At 47.3% G+C, this 24,328-nt stretch overlaps 1 protein-coding gene across 3 annotated transcripts in view; it reads right to left on the minus strand.

The window, feature by feature from the left end:
• CACNA1A (calcium voltage-gated channel subunit alpha1 A) overlaps window positions 1–24,328 on the minus strand; it is a 236,819-nt gene that overhangs the window by 102,586 nt on the left and 109,905 nt on the right. For all 3 annotated transcript variants that reach the window (XM_060144945.1, XM_060144944.1, XM_060144946.1), the window contains exons 4-8: window positions 23,653–23,744; window positions 20,646–20,798; window positions 16,661–16,854; window positions 1,759–1,862; window positions 543–658 (exon numbers count right to left, since the gene is read on the minus strand). In XM_060144945.1, coding sequence (XP_060000928.1) covers window positions 543–658; window positions 1,759–1,862; window positions 16,661–16,854; window positions 20,646–20,798; window positions 23,653–23,744 — 659 coding nt within the window. The remainder of the gene's footprint in view (window positions 1–542; window positions 659–1,758; window positions 1,863–16,660; window positions 16,855–20,645; window positions 20,799–23,652; window positions 23,745–24,328) is intronic.

Genomic DNA, 24,328 nt, shown 5'->3' on the forward strand with positions numbered 1-24,328 from the left:
CAACATTATATGTATTTGGTTATTTTCTCCTCTCTCACTAGACTATCAGAGTCCTGCAGGCAGAGACCAAATCTCAGTGCGTACAGCAGTGCCTGGCACACAGCAGGTGTCCCATAAATGTTTAACTAGCTGAACAAATAAACATGGACCTACTGTATGGGAGGCACTGCTCTTCTTAGGTTGACTTAGCTTGGATTACCTTAGAGACTCTTCAAACAGCCTTATGAGGTAGGCACTATCATTATCTCTGTTTAACAGGCAGGGAAACTGAGGCACAGGGAGGTGCGCTGCATTGCTAGGAGGTGGCAGAGTTGGGATCTAACCCAATGTCTGATTTTAAAGCTCTTAAGTGTTATGTATGTCATATCCTGGCTTCATCCCGCTGGATTCCTGTTGCTAAAAACTGGAACTAGCAGTCCAGATCCTCTTTCTCCTCCCATCATGACCCTTCCCTCATCCATCTCCAAACTGCACGCATGACTCTCTGTGTGCTCCGTGGCCTGGGATTTCAATTCCTGAGCCCCAGGATGAAAGGGCCTCACCTGCTTTCGAGATCCACTCCATGTACCCATTGAGTTCTCGTTCAATCTGCTGCTGTCGCCTCAGCTTCAAAAAAGCCCGCCGGTTCTCTACCCGCTCCCTTTCTTTGGCAAACTCCCTGAAGAAGCACAGAAGAGTCAGGTCTGGCCGTTTTAGAAATATTAGGGAGTCTCTGTGTGTGTATGTTTGGGGATTCAGAATCCCTGGAGGGCAGTGCCTTTCAACAAGAGGAATCAGGTCTTCTGACAGAAGATCAGAATATTACAGGGGTGGGTATTTCTGCCAGCTTCCCACATGTCCCAACAACGGCACCCAGTTAGAGAAAAACAAAACAAAACCGTAAACCATGCCATGCCAACCACTGCTGGCTGCATACCCCATTCCCATTCTCTGTACTCCTGGCTAAAGAATCGTTGCGTCCCTCTCTTAAATTACGTTAATGACACATGAGCTGAAGATTTCTGCAGCAGCCTCACTTCTGTGATATAGGACTTTTCCAGTTTCCCTTCTTCCTCTTCCTGTCTGGAATGTGAGATGCCTATCTTGTGAGCATGAAGCAGCTATCCTGAGACCATGAAGCATCCATGAGACTGGAAGTCTCCAAAAGGATGTCAGAGTGGAAAGCTAGAAGACGCTGGGGTCCATCATGGCACCATGGAGCCACCAAACCAGTCCCCAGACTTCTTGTAGTGAGAAAAATGAAACTCACTTACGGTTAAGCCAGAAAAACAATCTTGGGGGTAGGGGACAATGCGTGTCATGAAAATGCATGGTTGATTGTATGCTACGATTTTATATTTGGAAAATAGGGGAGGGGGGAAACCCAACCTATTGTTTCTTTAACACAGTGTAAATTATAGAAATTAAAGCTCTATAGACTTTTCTTGTGTTTTGGGTTGTGGGCCTGAAAATTTTGAGAAAACCTTCCAAGTGAGAGGTCTAAATTACAAAGAGGCTTCCCGCCCCCTGGGCGGAGGTAGCTCAGTGCCAGCAGCACAGCTTGGTGAGTGAAGGCTGGGCTGGATTTCACCTCCCATGAGTCCCTTCACTGGGTGCTTCCAGCAGTGCACAACTTATGCACCTGTACATGGCTTGCTGATAACTGTCTAATAACCCAAAGCAATAGAAGAGGCCTATTCTCTGCCTGGAGAATGATGGCCTCTTCCTGGGAAAAAGATGGTGAGGGGGAGTGGGATGGGGGGAGTAGCAGAGACTTACCCAGACAGCACACCCAGCACGAGGTTCAGCATAAAAAAGGAGCCGATGATGATGAGGGGGATGAAGTACAACCAGTTCCAAGTGTTCCCTGAGGCATCGTTGCTCTATGGGGGGGGGGGTGAGGAAGGAAAGCAGGTGAGCACTGAGTGGGACTCAGGTATGACCTGACAGGTGAAGGAAGGGGGAACTCTTGTTCTCCTGGGACTCTGTCCTCGAATGTCCTTGGCCTGTGGAGTCCTAGAGCTCTGGTAGCCCAGAGAGGGAGAGAGAGCAGAGGATCAACCAGTGGGGGAGACTCCAGAGGTACCACTAGAAGGACAAAGCCCCGTCCTAATCATGTCGTCCTCACAGGACCAGAAACCAGCATGAAACTCAGGGGGACTCCACAGATCAAACTCCAGGAGGAGAAGGTAAAAAAGCTCATTGAAATGTAGAAATGAACCCCCAGTTCCCTCCCTTCTCCCCCAAACAGTCATGATGGCAGGGTCTGATAATCAGGTTAAATCACCAAGCCAGAAGGCAGGGCCGTGAACCTTTTCCTTAAGTGTCTCCCTCCTCTATTGCCTGCAGCCTCAATGTCAACCACAGAAAAATTCCCAGAAATGCCCAGATCAATTTTCAAGGGGAAGAAGTCCACAAATAGAACATTCTTCTCTGGGAGAACAGAACACTGTGCCAATAAGTGAGAGGAGGGGAAGAAAATCAAGAATAGAGAAAGAAAGAAAGAAAAAAAAAACCCCAGCACTTAAAGAGTACTTATTTGTGCTAGACACTCCTCTAAGCATATTACCTACATTGGCTTATTTACTCGTTTAATTCCCATTATGTCCCTATGTTATTGTCATGCACTGAGGAAACAGGCCCAGAAAGACAAAATTGCCAGCATGAGGTCACAGAGCTAGACAGTGGTGGACATGGGATTTGAACCAGGGGGCCAGGACCCAGAGCCTGTGGACTTAATCTCTGTGCTGGGGAAGGCTTCTGGTGGTTCATCAGCTCTACGGCATCTGCAGAATGTGGGGGGGGGGGGGGTGGGGGGGGGGGTGGCCCAAATGTGGCTTTAAAAGCTCACCTTTAAAAGCACTTTCAGTGCTACTGCTGCCCTGCAGAAAGGCTAAAATGAGAACGACTGACACTGGTGCTATGAATCTGTGGAGGAACTGGAACTGTCTCATGCTGCCAGTGGGAGGGTAACATGGTGTATGAGTTTCTTGTGGCTGCTGTAATAAAGAACCACCAAGTGGGTGGCTTACAACAACAGAAATTTATTGGTTCGCAGTTCTGGAGGCTAGAAATCCAAGATCAGGGTAGCAGCAGTGTTGGTTCCTTCAGGAGGCTCTGAGGGAGAATATGCCTCTTCCCTGGTATCTGGGGGTTTGCTGACAATCTTTGGTGGTTCTTTGGCTTGTAGATGCATCACCCTGATTTCTGCCTTCATCAACACATGACTTTCTTCCTGAGTGCATGTCTTTCTCTGTGTCCAAATTTCCCCTTTCTATAGGGACACCAGTCATATTGGATTAGGGCCCATCCTAATGACCTTATCTTAACTAGTTACTCCTGCAATGATCCCATGTCCAAGTAAAGTCATATTCTGAGGTACTAGGAGTTAGGGCTTCAACATGTATATTTTGGAAGGGACACAATTCAATCCATAATACATGGTACAACCACTTTGAAAAATGGGTTGGGAATGTCTACTAAAATTAAATCATGCACCTTCACTATGTCATGAACATTACATTCCGGGGATGTTATCCAACAGAAATGTGAACCTGTGTATGCCAAAGACACATGCAAGAATGTTCATAGTGGTGATCTTCATAACAGTTCCAAACTGGAAACAAACTGAACCCTTCTCAACAGGAGGGAAGATAAATGGAATATTGTGCAACGAACGACTGCCATCCACCACATGAAACTTTACAGACTTGGCATCAAGCAAAAGAAGCCAGACAGAAAAGAGCATATATGTAAGATTCCATTCATGCAAAATACAAAAAACAGGCAAATGAGTTGATGATGTTTCAGGTCCAGATGGAGTATCCTTTGGGGAGGGTAGTGACTCTGGAGGGAACACGAGGGGGACTTTCTGGGGCTGAGAAGGTTCTGTTTCCTGATCGATCTGGGTGCTGGTTACCCATGTGTGTTCAGTTTGTAAAAATTCATCAGATGTGATCTGTGAAGTGTCCTATATGTGTATTTTACTTGAACCAAGAAAACGTTTTTTGTTTTTTTTTTTAAAGAAAGTCAACTTTACCTTAAAAAGCAAGGAAATTCTGACTCATGCTACAACATGGATGAACCTTGAGGACATTATGCTAAATGAAATAAGCCAGACACAAAAGGACGAAAACTGTATGATTCCACTTATATGAGGTTCCCAGAGTTGTCAAGTTCACAGAGACAGAAAGTAGAATGGTGGGCAGGGGCTGGGGGAGGGGGACGGAGGGTTAGTGTTTAACGGGGACAGAGTTACAGTTTTGCAAGATGAAAAAGTTCTGGAGATGGATGGTGGTGATAGTTGTACAACAAAGTGAATGCACTTAATGCCAAGGAACTGGACAGCTAAAAATGGTTTAGATGGTAAATGTTAGGTTATGTTTATTTTACCACAATAATTAAAAAAAAAAGAAAACAAACCAACCCAAAAAGCCAACTTCCATGATGGACACAGACAGGTTCAGGGGACAATGAATATGCCAGTCCCCTGCTCACACCCTTGTTCTAACAGAGTTCCAATGCTTTGCTTCTTGGAGGTTCTGGAAGAAAGAAAAGGGTCAGCAGAACAGGGGTGGACAGAAGGCAGGACTGGCTTTGTGCTTTCCCCTCTGATGATGCTGCTGTGGCTGAGGCCTTTTCGCTACCATTTCTTAGGGCTAACTATAGCCCAGGGAGAGAAAGCCTGCACCGGCCAACAGAAGAAAAAAGTCTGGCTATCTCAGGAAGCAGGTTTGGGATGGAGACGGAGCAGTGGGTGGGTGGGGGAAGAGGGGCAGGACTGAACGGGGAGAAATGGCTGAGGCCCTTGGTACCAAGGCAGCCCCTCCACCCCAGGATCTGCCCACACCCCAGCTCCCTGATATGCTTAGAACCACCTGGCCCCATGATGCTGCCCGGCATAAAAGACACTCACAGTGTCAGGTCCTCAGCCTACTTGAGCTCATTTAATCCTCTCACAAAAGGTGGTATGTAATCCTCCCCATCTTCCCGGGTGAGGAAACCTAGGCACATAGAGGTAAAGTCCCATGCCCAAGGTCCCTGTCGTGGGCTGCATTGTATCCCCCCTAAAAGATATGTTGAGGGACTTCGCTGGAGGTCCAGTGGTTAAGACTCCATGCTCTCAATGCAGGGGGCACAGATTCAATCCCTGGTCAGGGAACTATGATCCCACATGCTGCATGGCACGCCCCACCCCCCCCAAAAAAAAGATATGTTGAAATCCTAACCTCCAGTACCTTTCAATGTGACCCTATTTGGAAACAGGGTCTTTGCAGCTGCCATTAAGTTAAGAAGAAGTCACGATCGTGGGCCCTAGTCCACTATGACTGGTGTCCTTTTAAGAAGAAGAAGTAACAGGTGAAGACAGGGACACACAGGGGAGAGGACAGCCATGTGACAATGGAGGCAGAGATTGGAGGGACACAGCTGCAAGTCAAGGAGTGCTGAGGGCTGACAGTCACCACCAGAAGTCAGGAAGAGGCAAGAAAGAATTCTACCCAGAGTCTCAGAGGGAGTACAACCCTGCTGACACCTTGATTTTGGACTCTGACCTCTAGAACTGTGAGAGAATACATTTTTGTCGTTTTAAGCCATCCAGTTGTGGTACTTGGTGATGTCAGCCACAGACAAAGAACACAGTAACTGAGCTACTAAATGGCAGAGGTGCCACCTCCCGACCCCATCACTTCCAGGCCCTGCTCTCCTGTCATTCTCCCCCTGGATCACTCCAGCCACATGGCCTTCCTATAGCTCCTCAAACGCACCAAGCACAGTCCCACCTCAGGGCCTTTGCACCTATTGCTTCCTCTGCCTGGAATGCTCTTCCCCCAATTTCCTACATGGCTCCCTCACCTCCTTCAGATCTCTGCTCAAAGGCCACTTTCTCGGGCAGGGTTTCCCTGATGGCCTTTTACAGTTGCACCTTCATTTCTAATCTCATTTCCTGCTCTATTTTTCCCTTAGCGCATCTCCTCCTCTATACTTATTTCTCCTGCTCATTGTCTGTCTCCCCACTGTCAATTCCATATGGAGCAGGGACATTGTGCTTTTTTCCCACTGTCATATTCCCTATCACAATGCCAGGCATGCACGCAGTGTCCAATAAATGTTTGTTGAATGACTGAATGAGAGGTGGCTCCCCACACAGCCCACATCCTCCACCCCAAGCTGTGCTCCCTTCTCCCTCCTCTCTCCTTCTTCCTCCCTTGTCTTGATTTTCCCTCCCTGGGGACTGGGGTTCTGTTGCCTGATTTTAGAGATGCTTGTTCTCTTTCCAATCTAGCCCAAATGACTCAGTTCCATGCTGTGGATCCAACAACTCACAGAGAAGAAGCTGGCAGAGGGTTGGGTGCAGTTTTTGATCAGTAGGTGGGCTTCCTGGGGTTTGCTCAGGAGAAAAATGAGAAATATATTTCCCAAGCCGAAAGACTGGAGCTTCCTTGGCCGTTCTGTGATAGCACAGAATGTGGGGGACATCAACCTCCCATCCCGGGTCTTACATCCTTTGGCAGTTCAGGTTAAGCGTGGGTGTGCTCATGAGTCTGGATGTGGGGAGGAGGGAAATTGCTTGCTTGTCAAAGTCATTAACACCAGAAAGATACACTTGCAAGATCGCCTTGTCTCTCTTCCCAAGGCTCAAAGAGTTCCACTGCCTGCAACGCTATTCTTCATTAGTGCTGTCACTAAATATTTCCTGAGATACGGCAAGATGGCCCGTCCCTGTCTCCCTGTGGTTGGCTGAGGGTCATATGATGAGTGCTGGCCAATGAGGAGCGAGTGGAAATACCTAAGTCACTTTTGGACCAGAGCACTGAACTGCCAGTGTGGGACCCTCCAGGGCTTTCTTTCCTTTTGGAATACCAACTGGTAATGTTCTAGGTGCTGGTTGCTCCATTAGCTAGGTCCCAAGTGACTCTGCTGAGTATAGCTCCCTTCTTCCTCACTGCCAACCTGCACTGGACATGTAGCACGAACCAGAAAAGACATTTGTTGTTAAAATCACAGTGACATTGGAGAATGTTTGTTACCGCAGCATAACCTAGATTTCCTGATTGATACACCCAGATATTTCCTTGGTTCACTCCTTTATCTCCTTTAGATTTCTCTCAAATATCACTTTCTCACTGACTTTTATATGGCTCTCAGGAGGCAGATGGGGGAAAAGAATGTTTCCTGTATATCTGACAGAGAAATTAAGGTTCAAGATTACAATGAGCTGGTTGTCCTCTGAGCCTCTGTTTGGAGACAGTTTCTCCTACATCTTGACTTGGTTGATTCCATCTCATCACTCAGCCTTTCATTCTACTGTGCCCCCTCTCAGAGAAGCCTTCCAGCCAAAAAGGGCTTGCCCCTCCTCACAGCACAGACAGAACTCTCATTCACTTCCAAGCAGGTTTTGCTTTCTGAATCATTTTGTCAATATATTCATTTGCATTTCAAGTCCCTGTGGGCGGATTGTTTAAATAATAACAATGACAGGGAAATGTATTTATCCCAAGTCCCAACGATCAGGCTGTTTCCCTGGGAAACGAAGAGGCAGGTGGGACAACAACGGTCACTTTAGTAGAGCCCGTTTGAGCTGACAATCAACACCCCTTGATTCCCAGAATCTCCAGTGGATGGGGAAACTGAGGCTGAGGGAGATGATCTGCCTGGCTCACACAGGGTGCGGATGGCACAGCTGGGGCTAGACCCAGCATTCTGGCTTGTATCCCTCAGATTTTTTTTTTCTACCTCACTCCTTCACTGCACTTACACAGTACTTTCTGTTTATAACAATTGGCCCATGAGAGCCTTAAAGGAGAGGGAAAATACTGATTCACCCCCACACTGTTGGTACCTAGCATGATGCCTGGCGCTTAGCAAGCATTCGATACTCATCAAACAAATGGCTGAGTCTCAGTAAAACCCTGAAGTGCCTTCTGTTTTGTGGCTTATTTTCCTCTAATTTTTTTGAGCATGGTTCAGTCAGAAAAAGTATAGAAGATGTAAAAAAACAACAAACCTCGGCTCAAGAGAACACCCAACTCCCCAGCATAAGGGATAAAAAAAAATGTGAAACAGCCAAAGCCCCACAGTGGCCATGAGGGAGGTCGTATGTCTGTCCCAGTTTGTCCCTGTTATTAAATCATGCGACGCCTGTTCATTATTTTTTGAGTTCTCCTTTCCCCATTCACTCTCAAAATTATCCTGGTTTGGGCAGCGAATTATATGGTCTTTCTGCCTCTGAGGTCTCCTGTCACCTCCCCTGGCCTCTTCAGCTCCCTTGTTCACCCTCACTCCCTCACTTCCAGCCACATGGGCTCCTCACAAATGTCAGAACCACTCCTGCCTCAGGGCCTTTGCACTGGCTGTCCTATCCACCTGGGTCTCTCTTGCCTGACATACCTACATGGCTCTCCCTCACCTCTTTCAGGTCTTATTAGAAGAACGTCAACCTCTCACCTTGAGGATCCACAGCCCCTCTACTGCTTTTTCACCTGAGCTTTCATCACCCTCTTCCACAGGAGTGGACAAACCACCACCCATGCATGCCACCTGTTTTTGTAAATTAAGGTTTGTCGGCACACAGCCATGCCCATTCATTATGTGTCTTCCCTGTGGATGCTTTTGTGCTAGTAGTAGCACAAAAGTAGTAGTTGTGACAGAGACGGCATGGCCCACAAAGCCTAAAATATTTAAGATTCTGCCATATATATAAAATTTTCTTAATTATCTTGTTGGCTGCCTGCTTCTCCCACCAAAACGTCAACTCCCCCCAAACAGGGATTTTTTGTCTCTTCCATTTGCTGCATATCCTTGGTGCCTAGAACGTTGCCTACATGCAGTACACATTCAATGAATGTTAGTTGAATGAATGTGTGATCTGAAGTCCCCCAGATCTGATGCTTTGATGTTGGCCAAAATAAACATCTATGAATTATACAAGGGCTTAGGTCAAAGATCAGTTCCAACCATTAGTGACCATTTGTCAAGGGACTTGCATTTATAATCATCAACTAAGCACAGTTTTACCATTTTCTTAATTGCCATTAAGTGAGGAATAGAAAGAGAGAGTAAGAGAAACACACAGAGAAAAGCACAGAGAGGTGGGGGAGAGAGAGGAATAAAGAGGCGAAGAAAGGAAAGGAGGAGAGAGAAAGAGAGAGAGACAGGAAGAAACAGAGAGAGACAGAGAGAGCAAGAATTAAGAGACACAAAGACAGAGACGGGAAAAAAACAGAGAAGGTGAGAATCATAGAGAGAGGGAGGGAGTGTAACGGTTAGTGCCCAGTGCTGGGTTCAAATCCTGACTTCACTACCCTTGACTAGGGGATCTTGGCAGGTCACTGCATCCCTGTGAGCCTCAGTTTCCTCATCTGGAAGATGGACCTAAAAATATTTCCCCTCATGAGGTTGTTTTATGGATCAGTTGATGATACAAGGAGGATGTAGGGATGCAGCCGGCGCTCAGCGAATGGTGTACAGGTCCTGCCAGGGCCCCAGACTCTTCCTCTCCCCACCCTGGTAGCAACTAAGAGAGGGCAAGTCCCATCGCCCACACTGCACCCCCAGGCCGTTTTGGCTCATTCAGTGAGAAGCATGTTGGGTATGTCCTCTGTGTGGGGTGGAGGTGATTTCTGATTTTTTTTTTTTGTTTTTGAGTCACGCATGCACATATGGTGAGGGGGTCCTTGTGAAATAAGGCTGCCTGTTGCTCAAGCAATACACAGAGCCACCAACTTTTGTCTCCAGCAAGTGGCTCCAGTGCAGCCCTCCTGGGCTTCCCCACGCCGCCCCCTTGAGCTCAGAGAGCCAGTCCTCCATCCTGTTTGCCATGGGAGGTAGCAAATAGCAGATGCTGAGGGAACTGGTGTTGAGTCAGAGCTGGATTCCAACCTTAACTCCCTGTGTGTGGCCTTGGCCCTCAGTTTCCTCATCTGTAAAATGGGACTATTTAAGGTTCTACCTTAGAAGGTTACCATCAAGGAGTCACAGGCTGGTGCACAGAGAAACATCCAGAATAGTGCAGTACAGAGGAAATAGCTGATAGCCCATTAGGATTCCAGAAGGCTGCCCACATCCAATGTGGGCCCCAGGCCCAGGAATGGGCACAGGAGCCCTCTGGGTCCTTCAGAGGTCCAGGACAAGGGTAGAGCTCAGCTCTGTTGACTGAGGCTCATTTTATGGCAGTTAGACATGACTCGGACCACACTTCTGGCAGAGAATTTCAATATACTTGCCTTTGTGGTCTTTGGGCTTGGATAAGCACTCACCCCACTACAAAATCATAATGTGGGCAGGTCCACCATGCCCAGGGATGCCTCAATGCCCCATCTTCAAGGATCCCTGGTCTTCTAGAGCAGAGTTTCTCCACAGTGGCACTCTTGACATTTTGGATTGGGTAACTTGTGGTGGGGGCTGAGCCAGACACGGACAGCGAGAATTTCAGTTACTTGCTAACCTCCTCGGAGGGTTTTCCTAGCCAAGCAACCACAGAAATCACTGTGAGATTCCCTCAGGCTCAACTGGGATGGGAATCCTTGGGGAGTCTGTGAATTTGCATGGAAAAAAGTTAATCCTTCACTTCCCCTAATTTCCACCAGAAAGTGGGGCATTTTCTTCCATTACCAGGGGAGGCAGCAAACTGCAACAGTGTGGGCAGAACCGGTGATGCCCCTCACCCACAGAAATCACATGTCGTTCCCAGATATCCCACAAAATCTTTTAGCTTCAACACTCCCATGAAATTATGGGGGTCATCTGACTCATTGCCAGGTCCTGTTGGCAATGTGTTACAAACACTAAAATGACGTCACCCATCTGTTTTTAACAATATTTTTATAACAATTTCAGTACATTTGTCTTCCTTCACCATCTCCAGTCTTTTGATTTATTAGACTTTAAAAATCATTACACTGACAAAGGGGTCTGTGGCTCAACAAGGTTTAAAATTCTTTCAGGGGGATTCTCTTTGCTTCCAATCTTCCATCTTTCTGCCCCAGACTTAGTGAGAGTTTTAAGAAGTTCTTCCTTTGAAAATCAACTGCCCTCCTTCCCGCCCGCCCTTCCTCTCTCCCTCCCTCTCTTTCCCTCTCTCAACCCCCCACCTCTCTCCCCCTCTCCACCAATATCTATTTCTCTGGGTTCAGCTCAGAGCACAGGGAAGAGGAATGCAGAGCTCGCAGGCTGGTACTGCCATTTCCTGTCTGGCTACCTCCGGCAACTTTCTCAACCAGAGTCTTATTTGTAACATGGGTGACAGTAATCTCTCCTTCACCAGTTATTTATAGACTTTATTTGGGTTTGCCCCCTTTTCAGGATCCCATGCAGGATCCACCATTTCCTTTAGTCCTCACACCTCCTTAGGCTCCTCTGGCCTGGGTCAGTTTCTCAGTCTTTCCTTGTTTGTCACGACCTTGACTGTCTTGAAGAGAACTGCTCAGGTATCCTGCAGAACATCCTCCAATCTGGGTTTGTCTGATGTTTTGCCTACGATTATGGGGTTATGAGTCTTTGAGAAGAAAACCCCGGAGGTGAGGTTCCCTCCTCATCATATCAAATCAAAGATCCTATGATCACACATCCACTGGGATGTCAACATTTGTCACTTGGTTAAGGTGGTGTCTTCTAGGTTCCTCCACTGTGAAATGATATATGTCCTTTCCTTATGTTATTCTTTAGAAGTGAGTCACTAAGTCCAGCCCATCCTCAAACTGGGGGTGGGGGAAAGATTAAACTCCATTCTTGGAGGGGGACTGTCTATATATATTAAATGGAATTCTTTTGTAGGGAAGATTTGTCTCTTCTTCACTTATTTTGTTTATTTAATAATAAAGCAATAAAATGACCATTTATTATTGTTATGTCAATCAATAAGTAATTTATATATTTTGACGTGGACTCTCTCTGGACAGGTAATATAAGATAAAAACACCCGGCATACAATGGGCACCCAGAAAATGCTCTTTTTCCTGTCCTTCCTCCCCATCTCCTGGTCTACGAGTAACCAAAAATCTTTTTCCTCCTAAACGCTTAGCAAGACAAGTTTAAATGCACTCCCTGATTATAAAAGTAAATTATGAAACTACTATACATAAAATAGATAAGCAACAAGGATTTACTGTATAGCACAGGGAATTGTATTCAATATTTTGTAATAACCTAAAATGGAATATAATCTGCAAAAAAATAACTGAATTACTATGCTATACATCTGAAACTAATGCAATATTGTAAATCAACTATCCTTCAATTAAAAAAAAAGAGGATAAAAGTAAATTGTGCTCATTGTAGAAAATTTTGACAATATAGAGAAGTATCAAGAAGATAAAGATTCCCACTACCTAAAGGCCATCTTGGTACAGCGGACTCTAGCCTTTTTTCCTTATATTTTCAAAATTACACACTTGAGATTATAAGGTTCTACGGACTGAATTGTGTCCCTTCTCCAACCCAATTCATGTGTTGAAGCCCTAATCCCCGATGTAATGGCATTTGGAGATGGGGCCTTTGGGAGGTGATTAGGGTTACAGGAGGTCATGAGAGTGGGGCCCGCATGATGAGATTAGTGTCCTTGTAAAAGTCACTAATCCCAGAGAGCTTGCTCTCTCTCTCTCTCTCTGCCCTCACCATGTGAGGACACAGTGAGAAGGCAGCCGTCTGCAAGCCAGGAAGAGAGCCCTCACCAGAACCGGACCACGCTGACACCCTGATCTCAGACTTCCAGCCTCCAGAACTGTGAGAAAGTACATTTCTGCTGTCTAAGCTGCCCAGTCTATGGTGTTTTGTAATATCAGCCGGAGGTGACTAAGACATAAGGCTTATCTCACCTTGATTCTTTTTTTAAAATCAGTCCCCCCCCCACTTGTCATTATATGGTGAGCATTTCCCTGCATCCTTAAATATTCTCCCAACAGATGATTTTTAATGACATGATACTCCATCATATGGAGGGACCATACGGTATTTAACCAGTTGCTTCCAGTTTTGTTCTATTTTTACAAATAACGCTGGGGTGCACATCCCGATATAAATCTTCGACAGGGGTGCTGATTAGTTAAGGTTAGGCTTTTTCTAAAAGGCACTTTAACCAGGAAGCCAAGTGGGAAAGAAAAGAGACAAATTGAAAAGGGAAAAACCTGGACGGGGCCCCAGCACACCGTGTAGGCGAGCTGCTGTTCCCTTTGCCAAGAACGCTCTTCCCCCAAACATCTGCCTGGCTCTCTCCATCTCTATGGAAATGTCACCTCCTCTGAGGAGCCTTCCCTCATTGCCTGACCTAAACTAGCCCCCACACCCCAACACCTGTCCTTTTATCCTGCTGTTGTCCTCATAGGATGACACAGGTCATGTCACCACGTCCCACATTATGTATTTGCTTAACGTCTATCTTCCACTTTCTGAGTAGTTTATTATTTATAATGTTTATTGGTCACATCTGTCTCCCCTACAAGGATGGGGATTTTTGTCTGTCTTCTTCATTGTGTTGTCCCTGATCACCTGATCATTTCCCGGCACACAGTAGGCACTCAATAAGTAATTATGGAATAAACAAATGGGTTTCAATGATACTGAGAAAAGAAATGAGATGTTGGGATCATAAAGCACTGCCCACCCAGCTGGACGACATCCATCTGGCATCTGTGCCTGTGGATTCTAAGATGCTTGGAGCAGGTGCTTCTGGACCCTTCCCATGGATCTCACCTGATAGTGGATGGTGAGGTCATGCTCACGGGCTTGGCTCTAGCACAAGCATAAAAGGACAGATAGTCCAGACACTGTGCCTGCCTGTGGCTGGATGGAGCTAAGGGAGTCCTAGGGCAGGCCTTGCAAATGGCAGAGCACGAGGGCAGGACCCAAATGAGTCTGGAAAAGCAATAGCTCTGTCCTTATCAGCAGAAACTCAAAGATGCCACTTAGCCCCTGCCCTTAGCAATGAGTTGTCTTAGTGGTTGTGTTTCAGGGTGGGGGGGAGGTTGTCTTAATTTAGGAAGCCCCAGACAAGGGTTCAGGTGCAAGCACTTCATTTGGGAGATGTTATGAATTGAATTACGTCCCCACCACCCCTGCCCCACCAAGATCTGTTGAAGTCCTAACTTCCAGGACCTCAGAATGTGACCTTATTTAGAAATGGGGTTGCTGCAGATGTAATTAGTTAAGATGACGTTGTACTGGAGTAGGGTGGGCCCTAAGCCAATACGACCAGGGTCCTTATAAGAATATGGCCATGTGAAGATGGGGTATTCGAGTGGACAACAGATAATCTATAAGCCAAAGAATGCCAAGGATTGCTGGCAGCCACCAGAAGCTGGAAGAGACAAGGAAGTATTCTCCCCGAGAGCCTCTGGAGGGAGCCTGGCCCTGCTGACACCTTCTGGCCTCCACACTGTGAGGTAATAAATGTCTGTTGTTTTAAGCCACCCGGTTTGTGGTAATTTATCACTGCTCTAGGCTCGCATCAGGCTCAAATCCTTGCTCCCTGGGTTTCCACCCAAAGTATGACTGTGGGATGTAAGTGCATGGAAAGTTCTAGAAGGCTACTCTGAGTTAGTGGCAGTTACCAGTGGGGTGAGAGTGGCACATCAAGTGGGACCCAATGGCTCACTCCACTTCTTCAGGCGCTGCTGGAGTTTTCACACTGAAAAATTCATTTACATTTTTAAAAGCAGTGCCCTTTGGGGTGGAAAATTTGGCCTACAAATTTGGACCATGCACTGTTCTAAATCTTCACATATATTCACCTCACTCAGTCCTTGTGCCCTGTGAGGTAGGACTGTGCTTCTCCTCATTTTGCACACATGGAAATGGAGGCACAGAGAGCCCAAGTGACTTGTCCAAGGTTGCACAGCAAGGAAGTGGTGGAGTCGGGAGGGGAACCCAAGCAGCCTGATGCCTGACTCTGTTCTCTCAACTGTTTCCCCCGAGTTTGCTTCCCCCAAGGTGATTCAGCTCTAAGCTTCCAGGGCAAATATCCCCTAAGATGATGGTGCTTACAACTATAGAACCCTCTGGAAATTCGTGTCCCTGCTCACACTTCCTCATCCACCACTGAGCTCATCTCCATTGTCTTCCTATGAACCTTGGACCCTTTTTCTGGATGTCCAATCCCATGATATAACCTGTTTCCATGTTCACACTTTACTTAGCTCCTGTTCTCCACCCCCACTCTCTGCCTAAGTTTCCTTACCTTCCTGTCTCCCAGTTCTGTTTCACTCCCAGGAGGGTTCATTTCCCTCTGAAGCCTCCTCTTGCAACAGCCTTGTAAAGAAAAAAAACCTAGGGACTTCCCTGGTGGTGCAGTGGTTAAGAATCTGCCTGCCAGTGCAGGGGACACGGGTTTGAGCCCTGGTCCGGGAAGATCCCACATGCTGTGGAACAACTAAGCCTGTGCGCCACAACTACTGAGCCTGCGCTCTAGAGCCCACGAGCCACAACTACTGAAGCCCGCATGCCTAGAGCCCATGCTCCGCAAAGAGGGAAGCCACTGCAATGAGAAGCACATGCACCGCAACGAAGAGTAGCTCCAGCTCGCCACAACTAGAGAAAGCCTGTGCACAGCAATGAAGACCCAATGCAGCCAAAAATAAATAAATAAATAGAATAAAAAAAAGAAAAGAAAAGAAAAAAACCTAGAGCCCAAGCAAGCTTTGGCCAATTGGGTGTAGCCTTTAGCCCAAGCTCTTTGCATGTCAGGGCCAAGAAAGAGCCTGAGCATCTCAAATCTGCTGTCTGTTCCTAGAGATGCTATGCAGGATGGAAGGGGGGCGCAGGTAGGAGTGTACATCTTTTCTGACCTGAACTTAACATTTTCAAGACCTAGGACAAGAGTACCAACCGAGGCCCATATATATGTGTAAATATTTAAAAGCTCCTAAATAAAATGTGCTGTATGTGTCTCCTTTACAAACACACCTTCATAAGCACTTGGAAGGTCAGTCTGGAATTTAGAATCTGGATGTCTGCACTGGATAATGGCGTGGGGACAGGCTTCCCTGCCCCTTGACCATGGCCTGCCACCTGGAGGCAGGGGAGGGGGTGCTCCACACACACATGCATGGACACACCACCTTGCATGTCCAAACTCCAGCCACATCTGTGCCAACAGCCACCCCAAGGACACCCTTGGCCCTCAGAGGATACAAATGGGGGGTGTAGTCAGAGAACAGACCCATGGAAGAATCTCATGCAAGTCCATGGAATCTGGGCTTGGGAAGGGAATTCTAGGATCTAAGATGACTCAAAATGTGATCTAGAAAGTGGAGTGGTGGTGGCACTAGCTCCTGGTAGACATTTCCTGTCAGCCCCATAGGGAGGGGCATGGCTGGAGGAGGGCCAGTGAGGGCTCCAGTGCAGAGCCCCTTTGCATAGGTGCTCAAGGACACTTCCCTATCTCTCATCTATGTTGGTTTTTAACTTACACAACCTTTGCATATTCAAAAATCTAAAATTATATTTAAAAACTTGTGCAATTAAAAATTATTCAGCATCTGTGTGCCCTCTAGATCTCCATCTCCCGAGGGCCCTTCTCTACTTAGAGTTCTGAGGACAACACTCCCATATCCTCAAAGGACTGAGCCTCAGGCCGGCTCTCCTGGGGCCGTGTTGAGTTGTCCTTCGGCTGCCTCCCCGGCTCAGGTTCCCTCCACTGCAGCCTCAGGAGTTGGCTGGTCCTGGCTCTCCACGACCCCTTGTCACTTACGTTGTAGAGGAGGTCAGTCCACCCTTCCATGGTGATGCACTGGAAAACAGTCAGCACTGCAAAGAGGATGTTGTCGAACTGAGTGATCCCATTGTTGGGCCCTTCCCAGTAGGGCTGACATTTGGTCCCATTGGGGCAGGTGCGGGCAGGTTCCTCTGTCCCACACGGAGCTGGAGACTCACCCTGAATGTCATCTATGAAAGGGAAGGGGAGAAAAATCAGGGGAAAGGGCCAGCAAAACCAGCTCTGAGAAACAGGAGCCAGCGAAGATTCAATGCTGTTGAAGAAAAATGGCCATTGAGATGAATTTATCAGTCTTTTTCCAAAAAGCAAAGTGTTTGGCTTTGTTGACCTATTCATTGTTTTCATTTCATTAATTTCTTCTCTAAGCATTGTTCCTTTTTTGTTCTTTTCCTCGACTTTTGGGATGAGTTAATGTTCCTTAAGGCTATAAACTACTCTTTAAATACAGCTTTAACTGCATCTCACAAATTCTGTCATGCATTAGTATCATTATTGTTCAAGTAAAATAGTTAGCAATTTCCATTATTATTTCTTCTTTGACTCATGGATAACCAGGAAGCACTAAAAATTTGTCATATATCTACAAAAATAGAATAATATAATGAATTCCCCTGTACCTATCATCAATTTCAACATTTATCAACTCAGGGCTAATCTTGTTTCATCCACATCCCCTCCCCATACTAAAATATTTTACCTTGCCACTAAAATATTCTTAAAGCAAATCTCAGACATCCTACCATTGCATCCACAACTAAGAAGCATGTCTCCTAATTTCCAAAAACTTTGATTTCCCGCTTAATTGCGCTGTGATCAGAGAATATGTTTTGTATTATTCTGCCCTTTGAAATCTGTCGACGTGCACTTTAAGGTCCCCAATACAGTCAGTTTTGGTAACTGTGCTGTGTGCATTTTTGAGGTGGTTGGGGGCAGTGTTCTCTAGACTTCCATTAGGACAAATTTGTCAATTGTGTTGTGTTATTCTTCTGTAGCCTGACTCATTTTTTTTTTCTTGAGATTTATTGGGCTCAGGGAGCTGTTCTGGGGGAGTTAGGGGAGCACAGAATATCCCAGGCTTTTCCCCATTGGACCAGAGCCGCGGATATGAGGGAATTCTATCCAGTGAACGATACTTTTGAAGGTTTTCAGAGAGTGACACTGTCCGACAAAAAATCAAACAGCTGAGTGTGTAAACTCAAGCTCCCACAAAACAAAAATATATCTCAATGTGATATATTTATATATAGGCTATATATAGCCTACATACAGGCTTTGCAGCCCATCCTTAACCTCCACTTAGTAAGCAACAGAGTGAAGTAAACCAACATAGAATGCATGAATCTTATTGGCCTTTGAAACTCCGGTTAAATAGAAACTCTAGGTCCTGCAAAATGACATTTACCACCTCAGAAGGGACACCTACTACTCAAGAAGCGATGACACATCGGCCACTATTTTAAGTTGTGGGAAACCCCTTCCCCACTCAGGCCAGATTTGGTACAGGGGCTATTATTTAATGAATACAGATTGGAAGGCAAAATCTTTTAAACATAAGGCTCAGGGCAAGGGGGAAAATTCCATGGGCTCCTGTAATGAATGAGAACCATTGTTTGTTGGGAAGGTCATCTCTGTCCAAAACCTTCTCCATTTCCACCTTGTGTCCAAGTCTGGCTCAATACCTATCCACCAATGTGCACCACCCCCCGCCCCCCGCCCCCGGGTTAGCCCAGTGAACACTGGTCCCTTTCTTTCCTCAGGGCTACAAGAGCTCCCGAATGTTCACATTTGGTGAGGAGACAAAAGCAGCATCAACGTGCATTGCTATGGACTCGTTGCAGACAAGGGGTCTTGTTTCCCTTGTTTCCCTATTTTGGAAGCTCTTGGAAAGGAGGACGCTTCCACTTCTCCTAGGCATTTCTCTGGGTGTTTAGCGCGGTGCTGGGCACACAGGAACCAGGTTCCTGACGATAAGGAGAACCTGTCTGCAAGGGAAAACCTGTCTGTCTTTAGCAGCTTTGCCTAGTGGTGTTCTTCATTGCGACCCGCTCCCCCCAACCCCCCACCTGCCCCCTCATCACGAAACACTCTGAGGGCTGCTTCTAGAAAAGCAACCATCCAGAGAGTCTGAGGAATTTGATTATAAATATATTTTAAAATTAACCTGCTGCCTGGGTGTCTGTTTATATCTGTCTCTTACTCACATGCCTTATATTTTTAATTGCGAGCTTTTCAGTCATCCTCCCTAAATCAAGGCCTCCTACCCTCCGGTTGCCCCACCCACATCTGTCCCCTTAAAACCTCAATTCAGACTCAAGCCAGTCCTCTGTCCCCTTTGCTGGAGAGAGAGAGAGAGAGAGAAAGCAACAACAACAACAACAAGAAGAAACCTAGGATCCAGGAATCCTGGTTTCTCTGTCTTCGGCTGATTTTTCCGAGGGGCCCTGCCCTGTATCTCTCCCTCTAGCATTTCTGCCTGGGTGACGAGGCCAGGAGCAGAAATAGCTCTGCCTCAATTAACACCTTCTTCATCGGGGAAAGAAATAATTAGGACATCCCATATTGAGCAAACTTCACAAGCCCAGGAGAGAAGGAGACGGGAGGAGCAAGAAAAAGGAGGCAATAAAAGCAGCTCAAATAAACCTTCCTTACTGGGTTTTGCTGCCCTCTGGGAGGTCTGGGGAGAGGGCTCTGCTACCCAGGGGTCATCGGGAAGAGAAGGTGGATGGGAAACCACTCCAGGACAGAATCTTCTTCCTAATAAGACAGGCCTGAAATCTCTTTCCCTTCCCAACGGGCTCCCCTCTGGGCTTTAACTGTCTCAATTCACAGTTTCTTTGACGCACGACTAGCGCTGTCATTCAGCCGGTCCACACTGAGGCGGCCCGTGGTCCAAATATTGAAATACAGGCTTCCCTCCTATTTGATTTCATTTGGTTCTTGGTCAGAGAGCAAGTAGCTAGGTTTGGATAGCAGGGGATTTAATCAAAGATGTATCTGGAAGCTATCGGGTCCTTGAATGTGTGGAGAGCATTGGACAACCACGTTGCCCCACTGCTGATTCAGAGATGAGCACCAGGGCTGTGCCTCCCGGCCCTCTTGGATTTTCTCCTGCGCCCACCCTGCTTTCTTGATCCAGCAGCTAAGGGGTTGACACTGGCATAGTGCCGGGAGCGGATGAGCCAAGATCCTGCTTGCGCTCTGGTTCTGACTGGCTGGTGCCAAGACTCCCAGCGGGATGTCTTTATGGCACATTCGGGGGAGACCAGAAGCCATCCTCAACTCTCTCCTCCAGGGAAAGGAGGCTTTAGAACTCAGCATGCGTTAGGGTCTGGGGTCACTGCAAGGTAACTAGGCAGAGGCTGTGGGCACTGCGCCTATATTCTGCCGTCATTTGCCCCTACATGCGCCCACCGAAAACACCTTTGATCCGTGCTCCAGCCCAGTGTCAGGGCAGCCAGCAGTGCCGGGGCCTTAATGCCCTCCCAGGGGGCAGTCCTTGCCAATGTTGGACAGAAGTTGGTGGATAAGTAGCCAGCTCCCTCGCCCCACGTGTGGGGTGGCTCTGAGTGTGACGTACGTTGTTTCCCCGAGGTGCCCAATGGAACTGAGGTCTGGTTGCCCAAGATGGTAACCTACTTGATAACACCCCCTTTACTAGATGTTTTCCCTTCCCTGTCTCACTTCTCCACTCCTCTGATGGTGCTTCCTGGGATCACTTCCCAAATGAACCACTCACCCCGAGATAGCTACTCGGGGACCCCAATGCAATGCCCCAGCGACAACCGAGATCTCGGGGACTGTTTCACCCCCTGCCTTGCCTGCAGTGCTTTCGGGAGGAGGTTCTCCCAGCTTCCAGGAGAAAGAAGCAAACCCCTGTAGATCCCTTGCAGGAGCTTATCCCTAAGGGAGAAAAGAAAGGGGAGGAAGGTTGGGAAAAAAATATGCTGCTGCTCGGACCTACCTGTGCCCTCTTCAAAGCAGGTGGTATGAAATTTTCCCATATAAAATTCTAACCCTATGATTGCAAAAATAAGGATTGCAAAAAATAGGAGGAGGCCGATCTGCAGCAGGGGGATCATTGCCTTCATGATCGACTTCAGGACGACTTGTAAACCTGGGGAAACACACAGAGAGAGGCCCCACAGGCCCGTGAGAAGGCACCCCCAAATCCCACCCCCAAGATGCCTCCTGAGGGAACCCAGAGCATGCAGGAGGCTGGGGACTGGGCGAGAGTGAGGGAAGATAGATGGAAGACACAGAGGCTGCTCGTTATAATAATAGGAACAATTCCTCCTAATATTTTAGAGCACTTTCTTTTTTGGTTTTTTTTTGGCCGCGTCGTGCGGCTTGTGGGATCTTAGTTCCCCAAGCAGGGACTGAACCCGGGGCTACGGCAGTGAAAGCTCGGAGTCCTAACCACTGGACCGCCAGGGAATTCCCCACTTTTTATCTTTAAAATATTTTTAAAAGTATTGGACACAGGCTGTCCCATTTGATGACCTTTTGGGCAAGAAAGAGGTGGAAATTCATGGCTTTCTGAGCCCCGTTCTTGGGTGTCGGGTGGCTTTCACCCAGAGCGGGGTGACTTTTTCTAACTTCTTTCCACCAAGAGAGGGCGTCTTTTCCTAATTCATACAGAGGCGCCATATACGCTAGTTGCAGCTCTGCCTGCGAAAGCAGTCAATGTCCTAGTTTCAACCCTGAGAAACCAGACTTTATTTCATTGGCTTTTAGCAACAACCCCACGAGGCAGGCGCACGTGTAAAATTATCCCCATTTTACAGAGGTGGGAAGCAAAGCTCAGCGGATGTCATGATTCACCTTAGGGCATGATAAATAACAGGGCCAGGATTTGAATCCAGGTCAGAATGATGTCAAATCCTCTGTTTGTAACCACTGTTCTGTATGTTTAGGAAAGTCTATGGTTAAAATGAGGATTCAAACATATAGCTTGGGTCTTGCTTCTCGATGAGAAGAACTTCCCATGGCCTACGATTAGCACCTCCTGAGGGGTGGAGACCACAGGGGGACTACGCTACTCCAAGGGGTCCAAAATGTAAGGGTGATTGATGCCCGTGGCAGAGTGGCTAAGGCTCTGGACACTGTCTGAAGTTGATGTCCAGGCCAGATCTCCTTTGCTGTTGGTGGACCCTCCCTCCAGCTGCTGTGGGCATTTGCTGCTGACGGCTCCCAGATGCTCCTCTTTTCATAGTATTGCCCTTGGTTATCCAAAGCTCCTCACCTGGGAGGCTATCGCTTCCCCACCTCCCACCCCCAATAACTGACCACAGGAGTACAAAAGACCAGCCTGTTGCCTCAAGTGGGAAACAACTCTGACGCTATTCACACTCCAGAGCTCCCTGCAGGATCCGGCTGAGACAGCATCCTTGTTCAGATTCTTCTGCTACCCCGTCCTGCTGCCCTCATTCTCTCTCTCCTGACAGCACTCCCTCAATAAAGCAAGTGCATCTGAACACCTATCTAAATCTGCTTCTAGGGAAGTCCCCATTCTGAACCTTGGTTTCTTCGTCTGTAAATGGGGATTAGAATAGCACCTCCCTCTCAGGATTAAATGAGAAGGTTCATGCCTAGCAAAGTCCCTGGCACATCATAGGTGGTCATTAGACAAAAATTCTTATTAGTATTAGCTTTGGGATGGCCCTTGATTTAATACGACGTAGGCACCCACTGGAATCTTGCAGACAACTGAGTAGAAGTGCCTTCTCTCTAACAAAAAGACCCTGCTGGTGGTTATGTAGAAAATCTTACTCTTTGAATCTGGATGGCAAGGAACCGGAAGAACGAAGCTAATGAAACGTAAAATGGTGGTAATAACAGAACCTACTTCACAGGCTTGTTGTGAGGATTAATGAGTTAAAAACATGTCACATACTTAGAACAGTGCCTGGTACATAGTAAGTGCTTATAAATAAAAATTAATAGTACAGGGAGATCATAGTAAGTGCTTATAAATAAAAAAATAATAGCACAGGGAGATCAGCTCGGTGCTTTGTGACCACCTAGAGGGGGAGGATAGGGAGGGTGGGAGGGAGAGGCAGGAGGGAGGGGATATAGGGATATATGTATGCATATAGCTGATTCACTTTGTTATACAGCAGAAACTAACACAACAGTGTAAAGCAATTATACTCCAATAACGATGTTAAAAAAATAGGAATTATTATTATTATTACTACTACTACTACTGCAGCAGTAGGACAGAAAATGTCTAGCCCTGTTTTTTTTTTTCCCCAGCTGAACCTAATCCTGACCCTGTATCGTGCAGCCACCCCCAAAGGATCTGGAGTAGAAGCATCCCTGGAGGATGAGGGTATAGACTTTGGAGCTCATTGCCATCAAGCTTTAAGAACTCAGGTGAGTCATTTGACCTTTCTGAGCCTCCACCTTTCCATCTGTGAAATGGGTTCACTGGGTGATTGTGAGGATGAACTAAGATAATACACAAAAAGCTCTTTCTGCTGTGCCCGGTACACAGTAGGCGCTCAATGAATGGTAACGGTCATTGCCACCAGTATTCCCAGGCTTGGGGTCAGACTGGCTAACTCCTAATTCTGCCATTCTCAGCCACGTGACTTTGCTCAAATTATTCAGCCGCCCTGAGCTTCAGTTTCCCCATCTGTAAAATGGAGATATCAGCATTATCGACTTCACAGGGTTGTGAGTAGGAGGACCTGGGTGGCGCTTCCCATGGCTCCTGATAGAGAAATGCTCAATAAATGGGTGCTGTGGTGATGGGTGAGGCTCCTGGCTGGCTTTCAGGAGCCCATCCAGACCTGCAGCCAGATGCCTGGTGGGGAGTCCCCTGAGGGACTTCCCCGAAGTGGAGGCTGCCCTGACCCAGGCTGGGGAAGCACCCAAGGGTTCCTGGGACACGCTATGCAGAGCGGAAACCAAGGGCTCGCGGGACCCCTGAGCAGACCCCTGGTCACGGTTGGAAACTCACGCACTTGGGATTCCAGACACCAGCTTGAGCGGCCGCAGCACTCGAACTGCCCTCAGCGTTCTTAGGTCAAACTCCGTCCCAACTGTTGCCAAGATGCTGGAAGAAAGAAGCCAGAACAGAAAGCAGAAGGTGGGTTTCAGGGTCAGACAGGTGGGCGGGGGTTCAATGTGGTGGTGTATTGGCTGGGTGACCACAGGCAGGTGACTTGACATGGCTGGGCTTCGGTTTTGTCACCTGTAAACCAGTGTTAATAGTACCTGTTTCACAGGATAAAAGATGATTTACGAAGACCCCAGATAGGTGTATGGTCGATGATTCTCAGTAAACATTCGGCTGAGAAGAACAGAAGCTTCCTGTGGCACCTGGTCGGGGGGACTTTCAGTGTATTTTGCAACTCACAATCAGGATGGATCCTGGGGAGGCTGGGAGGCCCTGGGGGAAGGACCGGGGGAGTGGCAGATCCTTTGGGGCTCGGGTCTCTTTATCAACTGGCAAGAAAGCAGTTTAGTGTTAAGATCCCAGCCAGCATGGGTTCAAATCGCAGCTCTGCCACTTCCCAGCTGGGTGACCTTGAGCAAGTTACTTCCCCTCTCCATGCCTCAGTTCCCCCTTTTGTATAACAGGGAACACAACAGTACCTACACATCAAAGGGGTGTGAGGATTAAATGAATTGATACAT

The sequence above is a fragment of the Lagenorhynchus albirostris genome, chromosome 3, assembly GCF_949774975.1.
Source record: "Lagenorhynchus albirostris chromosome 3, mLagAlb1.1, whole genome shotgun sequence".
NCBI classification, from domain to species: Eukaryota; Metazoa; Chordata; class Mammalia; order Artiodactyla; family Delphinidae; genus Lagenorhynchus; species Lagenorhynchus albirostris.